The following is a 10277-nucleotide window of genomic DNA, read 5'->3' as shown; positions in this document are numbered from 1 at the left end:
GTCACACAGTGGCCAAAAATACCAGGTGCCATCAGGAGGTCCATCAGCGGGGCCGGGACCCTAGGAGCCCTCCCACTGTTGCCCCCCCCCCAAGCTCCAAGAATACAGAGCATCCCTTGCCCCAGACTGAGAGTTCCTATCTATACCTTGTGGCCAAGAGCCACCGATGGACCTCTGCTCCATATGCTTATCTAATTCCCTCTTATAAGAACATAAGAGAAGCCAATGTTGGATCAGGCCAGTGGCCCATCCAGTCCAACACTCTGTCACACAGTGGCCAAAAATACCAGGTGCCATCAGGAGGTCCAGCAGTGGGGCCAGGACACCAGAAGCCCTCCCACTGTTGCCCCCCCCCCCATGCACCAAGAAGACAGAGCATCCCTTGCCCCAGACTGAGAGTTCCTGTCTATACCTTGTGGCTAAGAGCCACCGATGGACCTCTGCTCCATATGCTTAGCTAATTCCCTCTTGAAGCCACCCATGCTTGTAGCTGCCACCACCTCCTGTGGCAGTGAATTCCATGTGTTAATCATTCTTTGGGTGAAGAAGTACTTCCTTTTATCTGTTCTAACCCGACCAATCAGCAATCTCATGGAGTGCCCACAAGTTCTTGCATTGTGAGAAAGGGAGAAAAGGACCTCTTTCTCAGCCTGCTCCGTCCCCTGCATCATCTTATGAACCTCGATCATGTCACAACACCCTGTGAGGGAGGTGGGGCCGGGAGAGCTCTGAGAGAACAGCTCTGAGAGAACTTGTGACTGACCCCAGGTCACACCAGCAGCAGCATGTGGAGGAGTGGAGAATCAAACCTGGTTCTCCCAGATTAGAGTCTGCGTTCCTAACCGCTGCACCAAACTGGTGTAGTGGCCAGAAAAGCAGGTGCCCTTCTTAGGTATCCCAGGCGTGTCGATGTTGGAGCTGCCAAACAATGAAAAAGGCATTTTAAGCAATGGGTTTGTTTTTTTTTCCTGAGGAGGGGCATGACAAGCAAAGGCGCAAAGGGCTCCATGTCTTCAGACAGCAGTGCGCAATGGCACTTTACAGGAGCTGTGAAGAACCACAGTGTGTGATGTGGCACTGCCCGCACGAATGAGTCCCCAGAGATGTGGAAAAGGAAACCGGGTGTCTGGGAAGCGGCTAGGGCGGCCGAGTTGTCCCTAGGAGGAGAAGGCCCGTCCTGCCTAGACACTTGGCCTCGGTTTCTCTGCGGCCTTCTCTGGCAGCTGCCGGTTGCTATGGGAACGGGAGTCGGATGCAAACAGTCTCCAGGCTTCCCAGGCAGTTCGGCTGCAGCCGGCCAGGTGAGTCTGGGGAGGCGGGGGGGGGGCGGTTGGGAAGAGGCTCGGAGGGCAGGTAGGGTTGCCAACTCCAGGTTGGGGGAATCCCTGGAGACTTGGGGGTGGATTGAGGGGAGGGGAGGGATCCCAGCAGGGTATAATGCCGTGGAGCCCACTCTCCAAAGCAGCCGTTTTCTCCAGGGGAACTGATCTGTGTGCAGTCTGGAAATCCGTTGTAATTCCGGGAGATCTCTAGGCCCCACCTGGAGGCTGGCAACTGGCCTTAGAAATCCCGGAGGTTGAATGGAGTGAGGCACGGCCAGTTCCCAGTTCCCACAAAGCCTGATGCGACCTGCCCCACCGCCTCAAGGTTCGCTCCTTTATGGGTGGTACCAGGGCCTATGTTTGAGCCAGTTTGGCATGGTGGTTAGAAGCGCGGACTCTCGTCTGGGAGAACCCGGTTTGATTCCCCGTTCCTCCCCATGCAGCCAGCTGGGTGACCTTGGGTCAGTCACTTCCTCGAAAGAGCCCTCTGAGCCCCACCCACCTCACAGGGTGTCTGTTGTGAGGAGGGGAAGGGGAAGGAGATTGTAAACTGCTCTGAGTCTCCTTCAGTTAGTGAAGGGTGGGGTATAAGCCCAATCTCTTCTTTTTCTTCTACGTGGGCCCCCCCTGTTCGAATACCAAAGCGAACATTCTTTGCTTAAGCCAATAGCTAACCCACTAAAATAAACCAAGAATCATAAAATCAGGACAGGGCTATTTTCATCACGGCTAGATTCTAAAAATGTTCTGCCTGAATTTCTGTAGAAGCAAACTCTGCAAATCTCCCCCCCCCCCCCACCCCAGAAATCAACACAGTCACAGATTTTGACAGTCGGGGAGGTTTTGTTGTCAGTGTCACATCTTTGGTGCAACTGGCAAGCATGTCACACATAGAGGCTGGGGTATTAGATAGCCGGCTAACTAGGGGACATTGTCTGCCCTCCTTCTGGGCCTATGAACAGCAGAAGTAGCCAAACCGGAAGGAAGTTTTCATGGCATAAAGATGAGCGCTATCTGCTCCTCAAGTCTGATGTTAAAGGCAAAGGAGCAAGGTCTGATAAGCTGGCAACCCCCTCCCCCCCGGGTCCGAAGAATAATTTTCATGCCGTCAGTGGGGTTTTGATTGTATTTCTCACCCGGCCCCTTCCACCGTGTAGTAGAAGAGAGAAGAAGAAGAGGAGATTGGATTTATACCCCGCCCTTCACTTGGAGTCTCAGAGCGGCTTACAGACTCCTTTCCCTTCCCCTCCCCACAACAGACACCCTGGGAGGTAGGTGGGGGCTGAGAGAGCTCTGACAGAAACTGCTCTTTTTCAAGGACAGCTGTGCCAGAGCTTGTGACTGACCCAAGGTCACATCAGCAGGTGCAAGTGGAGGAGTGGGGACTCATACCCAGTTCTCCCAGATTAGAGTCCGCACACTTAACCACTACACCAAACTGGCTCTCACACTTAACCACTACACCAAACTGTATAGCAGGCTGCTATTGAAACCAAGGTGTTTGGGATATGGCACATTTGCTTTCTGGAAAAGTTAAAACAATCCCACCAGAGCAAAGTCAGTTTCTGATTAGAATGGAGGTAACAAGCTTGCACTCAGGGCTATGGTGGCTCAAGTGGTTAAGATGCTGAACTGCTGACCAGAAGGTTGGTGATTCAGCAGTTCGAGACCCGACTGCAGCGTGACGGAGTGAGCTCCCGTCTCTGGTCCCAGCTCCTGCCAACCTAGCAGTTCGAAAGCAAGAAATTGCAAGTAGATAAATAGGTACCACATCGGTGGGAAGGGAACAGTGTTCCGTGCGCCTTGGTGTTTAGTCATGCCAGCCACATGACCACAGAAACGTCTTTGGACAGTGCTGGCTCTTTGGCTTGGAAACCGAGATGAGCACCGCATCCCTAGAGTCGGATTTGACTGACTTTTGAGCAAGGGAAAACTAACAAGCTTGCAAAGACCAGAAAGCGGCCTAACTTTTCGAGACTGATGGCTAACCTCTTCTAGATTTCAAAGTTTTATTTACAACTTTCTGAGAAGTCTGAGAGAGGCATAGGCAATGCATAGCCTGGCATTGCTATCATGGTCATCCCTAAAATATTTCAGTACAGTATAATGCCATAGAGTCTACCTTCCAAAGTGTCCATTTTCTCCAGGTGAGCCGTTCCCAGGAAATCTCCAGTTACCACCTGGAGGTTGGCAACCCTAGGTCTCATGCCGCTCATGTGCTCTGCGAGTGGTGCTGTGGCCGGTCCTCACATCATGGAAACGTCGTGACAGCCCTCTGACCAATATTACTGAAATGCTGTTTCTCAGATTACAGGTATATCTGTAAAAACTTGTCGAGAAGATGTCGGATGAACCCAGCGATACTCCCGCAGAAACCTCTCAGGAGATGAACTTATCAGAAGGTGATGCCCAAATGCCTAGCGAAGAGGCACCTGATGTAGAAATGATGCCCGCTAAGACAGAATCGCCCAGCCAGGCTGTCGAGGTGCCAAGTGAACAGAGTCAGGGAACTTCTGAGCTCACGGAAAGAACTGAAGGTGTAAGATTTTCAGAAAAAGACATCCTGGTGCCAACCAGCTCTTCTCCAGATCCTTTGGAAGTTTCTGAAGGCACCGTCTTACCCACTGTGAGTATTAGCACAGAACTGTGACCGTTTTGAGCTCAGAGGTCAACAGAAGTGTCCTAGTAGCCCAATATCCGGGCCATGAGAGCCAGTTTGGTGTAGTGTTTAGGAGCAGCGGACTCTAATCTGGAGAACTGGGTTTGATTCCCCACTTCTCCACTTGCAGCTGCTGGGTGACCTTGGGTCAGTCACTAGTCCTCTCAGAGCTTTTCTCTCACAAGCAGTTCTTGAAAGAGCTCTCTCAGCCCCAACTACCTCACAGGGTGTCTGTTGTGGGGAGAGGAAGGGAACGAGATTATAAGGCGCTCTTTCGGGTAGTGAAGGTCAGGGTATAAATCTAATCTCCTCCGCCTCCGCCTCCCTCACAGCACAGAATCTAGCATTTGTTATCTTGTTTTGAAAACTTACATACCTGTTCGAGATGGCTCTTGCAGCTTGCACCAAGACAAGCTATTAAAAACCATCCAGGGTTCTTAATACAAGGTTTCCAATATAAAAATAGCATTAAACAAACCATTAGCAATATAAAAATTACGAATATTTTAAAAAAGATATATTGAGATGGGGTAATGTACAACTGTCCCTTTTCAGTAGAATATCTGTGGTTAAGATGAATGTTTTACCTAGAATGTTATTCTTGTTCCAGACAATTCCCATTTTGACAACTGATGTACCATTTAAACCAGGGGTGTCGAACTAAATTGTTATGAGGGCCAGATGTGAAATAAATAAGACCTAGTTGGGCCGGTCCATGTGTGTCATAAAATGTAATGCCTGCTAGCGGAGATATAAACTTTATAAAGGACACAGACAAACACAATTAAAGATTTTTAAACTTTAAATAAAACATGCTTAAAACACTAGCACTCTTGCAATACTTTGTCTATTTAAATGTCTCTGATAACTGACACCTCTTGCTCTGAATTATTGCATCAAAATGTCTGTGCTGTCGCAATCCTGAGTATGCCGTTCAGGTGTGTCTCTGTAAGCTGCAAACCTACTTTTGTTTTATTGACAGTCATTGCAGAAACCTTGTGCTCAGTGTTCTGAGCCTAGGACCCAAGGGAAAACATGAAATGACTGGGCATTGTGAGCTTTTGTACATTATATTTTTGATCAGATCAGATCAGAAACCTTTAATGGCATAAAATGAGGACAAATACAATGAATAAAAGTAGGTACCCACAATAATTTCAGATATAAGATAAAAATGTTTTAAAGTTAAAACAATATCATCAGACATAGTATCTCAAACGATCTCAATCAAAAGTTCCCTTTTGTACATAAGTTGCTTCATGTGCTGGTCAAGAGCATGAGAAAGCATCCTGACACAGGCTGAGGGCCGTGTGTTTGTCCCGCCCCATCATCCCAGAACTTAAAACTTGTTAGAGAACCACAACTGACCACTTCGTTTGTCTCTAAGGAAACTGCAGCGGATGAAGGATCTGCGCGAGAAGGAAAGCAACGGCGGGTCCCCTCGGGCTTGCACCCCAAAAAGAAGTCCTCTGTGAAAGTCTCAAAATCCACCAGCAGAGCTCAGAAAGGCAAGCAAGAGGGTCACACGCCGAAGGACGTCACGGCCAGGTCTTCGAGGGAGAAAGAAGAGCAGCGATTCTCCCACGAAACCGTTGTGAAAGTGGAAGCCCCTGGAGAAGAAGTCGAAGGACCTGGGAAAGACCGTGTGGAAGACCAAAGGCCCAGCGAAGAGGAAGGCCTCACAAAAGAACCAGACGCTGGACGAAGCCAAGACGAGAGGCTGGCACCAGAAGCGGAAATGACGGTCCAGGGGGATTTAGCACAGCGCCCTGCCACTTCTGCTTCTAGTGGTGCCAGAGATACCCCAGAAGCAGAAACGATGCCCCAGCGTCCCATCAGTCAGGAGAGCGAGGCGAGCCAGGAACTTGCTGGAACAAGACGAGAAAAAGAAAGCGCCCTTAGCAGAAGCCACCCGGGAGATGCTGCCGGGGAGGCCAGCCTGGCTCTCCAAGCCAAGGAGGAAAGTCTCAGCAGGCAAACGAGTGTGGAAATGTCCCCCAGGGAGGAAGAAGCCTCCAGGCAACCCAGCCCTCTTCAGGGTCTCTCTCCAGTTGATTGGAAAGAGTCTGTCGTTTTTGTTGGGAAATTCCTTAGGGGGGTTGGGGGTGGGGCCTGGGGAGGGTGGGGTTTGGGGAGGGGAGGGACCTCAGTAGGGTATATGGCTGTTATGTATTGGGACGGAATCACCCCTGATTGAATCACCCCAGAGACTGGCTGAGCTTGGAGCACAAGAGCAATAGCCGGCCAGGACTCTGGAATGAACCAATCAAGTAATAATGTTATGTAAATAGCCTATCATGGGGAGTGGGGTGTGTTTGGGTGTGGCAATGTCTTGCTAGTTAACAGAGCTGAGGCTCTGGAGTCTTGTCTTGTAGTTTTGCTGAAATCACTGAATAAACCTGAGCTGATCACTGCCATGCGTCTAGAGCCCAGTATTTTATAAAGGCCCACAAAGGAGGAGGAGGAGAAGAAGAAGAGATTGCCTTTATACCCCCCCTTCACTTGGAGTCTCAGAGCAGCTTACAATCTCCTTTCCCTTCCCCCCCCCCACAACAGACACCCTGTGAAGTAGGTGGGGCTGAGAGAGCTCTTTTGAGGACTGCTCTTGAGAGAACAGCTCTGAGAGAACTGTGACTGACCCAAGGTCACCCAGCTGGCTGCACATGGAGGGGTGGGGAATCCAACCCGGTTCTCCCAGATTAGAGTCCGCGCTCCTAACGATTACACCAAACTGGCTCCACCTTTCAAAGTCCACCTTTCAAAGCAGCCATTTTTTCCCAGGGACACTGCTCTCTATAGTTTGAAGGTCAGTTGTAACTCTGGGAGATCTCCAGGCCCCACCTGGAGACTGGCAACCTTTGTGGGCCCACAGAAATGGGAAAGTGAAGGGAGCACCTGGGGGCAGAGAAAAAAGTCACGGAAAGCAGTCTTTTGTTTAAAACGTACACGTACATACCTTTGCTTACTTAAATATTGATGTATTCCTGAGGCAGAGTGTAAAAAGCAATAGAACCCGACATACAAGTACAATTCAGTCAATCTGAAAAAAGAAAGGAGAAAGAGAAAAATAAACCTGTGAAATGGGCCACCTGGGTGCAACAACAAAAACAACAAAAGCACTGCTAGGCTTTGAAAACAAATTAAGGGTAGAGGGCAAGAAGGAAAAAAACCCAACTTCTTTCCAAAGGCCAGAAACACATGGACACAGGCGGCCTTATATTGAACCAGTCCATCAAGGTCAGTATTGTCTACTCAGACTGGCCGTGGCTCTCCAGAATCTAAGGCAGAGTTCTTTCACATCTGTTAACTGGAGATGCTGGGGGAATGAACCCGGGACCTTCTGTATGCCAAGCAGATGCTCTGCCGCTGGGGCACGAAACCTCCCCTGAAGAAAGAATAAAGTTACCTTCACCTGGCACCTGAAACTCTAGAGAGAAGGTGCCAAGCAAATGGGCGGAAGAAGGGAGTTCTAAAGATGGGGTGCCAGAATAGGATAGACCTTACCAGGGCTTTTTTTGTAGAGAAAGCCCAGCAGGAACTCATTAGCATAACAGGCCACGCCCAACAACAGGAACTCATTAGCATATTAGGCCACACCCCATGCCTACCCTTGGCTTGCCCGGGTGCCCTGTGGCTGCGGGAAGCCCGGGCAAGCCGGCCTTTTGACAGGCTGGGGAAGGCACGGGGAGGCATTTAAATGCCTTCCCGATCCTTCCAGGCCCCCCCCTGGCCCGCCCCCCTTGGAGTCACCGGGGGGAGGGGTCGCTCTCCAGGCCTTTCCTCTGTGGCCACGCACGCAGAGGTTTTGGCTGTAGTGGGCGTGGCCAACTCTGACGCCAGCCGGAACTCCGTTCCTGTGCGTTCCTGCCCAAAAATAGCCCTGGACCTTACCCTTGGAAACCTTCCCTCAGGAAGTGGAGGCACCCAGCACGAGGCCTTCACTGTTGTTCTCAGCTGTCAAGCATCATTTTGAGGAGTGCACCAAAGGCCTTCAGGCCTCGGGTGGGGTGGGACGCTGTGCTTTTACTCAGTTTATGCGGGGCATAAGGTAAAAGGTAAAGGTTTCCCTGGCTCGAAAGCCAGTCGAATCTGACTCTACGGGGCGGTGCTCATCTCTGTTTCCAAGCCGAAGATCCAGCACTGTCCAAAGACGTCTCTGTGGTCATGTGGCTGGCATGACTAGACGCCAAGGCGCACGGAACGCTGTTTGGCTGGGTTGGCAGGATGCTGGACATACAGCAATGTAATATTGAATTGACCACTAGAGGGAGCAAAACAGCTAGAGAACACACACAGAAAAACACACACAAAGGCCAATAGGAGCATACAAGCAAGAAAAATCTGAATGTGCAAAAACAGAGATAACACAGAGGCTCAAATGCAGAGGTAGTTTGTTAATCACCACTAAACAGTTTCGAGCAGGGGTCGTTTCGTAGAAAAAGAGCTAGGGGAACTCATTAGCATAACTCATTAGCATATGACACCCCCCTGACCTCACCGGAAGTGTGTCATAAGGCCACACCCCCTGACATCACCGGAAGTGTGTCATAAGGCCACACACCCCGCCCCCAACAGTCCCGGCCGCCAGCGGCAGCCTTGCAGCTCCACTGCCGAGCCCCATGAGGGGCCCGGCGGTGGACCTGCAAGGCCGGCGGGAGTGCAAGGAAGCCCCGCAAAGGCCCTCCCTGGCCCCAGGCAGACAGGGATGGGGAGAGGCAGGGAGGAAGCAACTTCCCCTCCCTCTTCTCCTGCCTCCTCCTCGCTGGATGAGGGCCGGAAGTGGGGCGGCCGGAAGCAGGGGGCGGGGCTTTGTCATGTGCCCCGCCCCCCGTACCTCACTCGGGGGAACTGCGATCCCCCGTGTTCCCCCCCTGAAATGATCTCTGGTTTCGAGCCTGTCGCAAAGGCATGCTTTAAAGTATATGGGCAATGCCCGGTGGTATTTCAGAAGACAAATCAGTGTCTGAATCAGATTTCCGCTAGTAGTGAAAGTAGACGGGGTTCAGCCCTCTGGGTAATTATTTTCCCTCCCGTGACTAGAAGAAACAGGACAAATGATCCAGGATGAGAGAAATCGTGCAAAATGGCTCAAAATGCATCAGTTATGCAAGTCATACCGTAGCGCAGAATATCCATTTCGTTATTTTTAAAATCGTCGGATTTTATGCAGTTCCGCAGGGCCTGCAAGACGGAGCTCTTCCGCCAGGCCTTTGAGTAGGAGCCGCCGCCCCACTATACCATCACCGTCATGGTACCTTAAAGGATGCAACGACGAGGCCCGGAGGAAGAACTTGGAAAATGTAAAGGAGATCCGATAAGCCGTCGCCATTGGGGACAAATATCATGGGAGCACCACCAGGAACTGTGTTGATTCCATCTTGGATTTATGATATCTGTAATTGATTGAGCACCGCTGTTTTTAAGTGTTGGATGTTTTTATTATGTTTTGTATGTTTTAATTACGGCATGGCTAATTACCTTGCCCTTGTTAGCCGCCCTGAGCCCATTGGGGAGGGCGGGATACAAATGTGAAAAATAAATAAATAAATAAATTAAAAGATAGCACGGGGCGTATACAGCTCTGATCGCCAACTTTCTCCTTTCAGACTTTATCTTGGGTCTTCGGCTATAACAGCAGACTCCCGGTTTTCAACCTAATGGATGAAGACTATAGGGTGATTTTGTACGCCTCCTCCCACACTGCGGTGATCCATGACCTCCAAAGGAACAAGCAATACTACCTCCAGGTACGCAGCTCCATTTCACACTGAGAGAAATGAGAAGAGTCTCTTGTTCTGCTTGACGATATCCACCATCAATATCCCAATAGTTTGGATATGGCTGGAACTTTAATGTCCCGACCAGTGTTCCCTCTAAGCTGAGTTAGTGTGAGCTGGCTCACAGTTTTTTAGCCTCCGGCTCACACATTTTTGTCTTCGCTCAGGAAGGATGGCTCTACCCCTCACTTCTGAAAACCGAGATAAGGAATGAGGGAGGGCCCTGCTTGCCTGGGGCATCTTGCACAGAATGCATGTCTAGGTTGCCCCTGGAGCTGGGTGGAGGAGGACGCATTTCTGGCAGAGCGTGTGATCCAGAGGCCTGTTGAAAACGACCCCCAGTCATGCGCAGCCAGGCCTCTTTCCTTCTCCTTAGGGACACTCGAGTTGCATATCTTGCCTCTGTGTGAGCGAAGACAGAAGATGGATAGCGACAGCCGACCGAGGTCCCGAGAGTTTGGTGATCGTCTGGGATGGCTACTCCGCGTAAGCACTCGGACAGCTGCCTTTTTCAGCAGG

The 10277-nt window shown here is 50.6% G+C and overlaps 1 protein-coding gene across 1 annotated transcript in view; it reads left to right on the top strand.

Annotated features, from left to right (window-relative positions):
* The first annotated feature begins 3663 nt into the window (after positions 1-3663).
* WDR66 (WD repeat domain 66) overlaps positions 3664-10277 on the top strand; it is a 54621-nt gene continuing 48007 nt past the window's right edge. Inside the window, exons 1-4 of the mRNA XM_015417647.1 lie at positions 3664-3948; positions 5369-5965; positions 9588-9728; positions 10135-10244. Of these exons, the coding sequence (XP_015273133.1) occupies positions 3664-3948; positions 5369-5965; positions 9588-9728; positions 10135-10244 (1133 nt within the window). The remainder of the gene's footprint in view (positions 3949-5368; positions 5966-9587; positions 9729-10134; positions 10245-10277) is intronic.

This window comes from Gekko japonicus, unplaced genomic scaffold (genome assembly GCF_001447785.1).
Source record: "Gekko japonicus isolate JY-2015 unplaced genomic scaffold, Gekko_japonicus_V1.1 scaffold64, whole genome shotgun sequence".
NCBI lineage: Eukaryota > Metazoa > Chordata > Lepidosauria > Squamata > Gekkonidae > Gekko > Gekko japonicus.
Note: the sequence above shows the minus strand (reverse complement) of the source record. Positions and strands in the feature narration are given on the sequence as shown.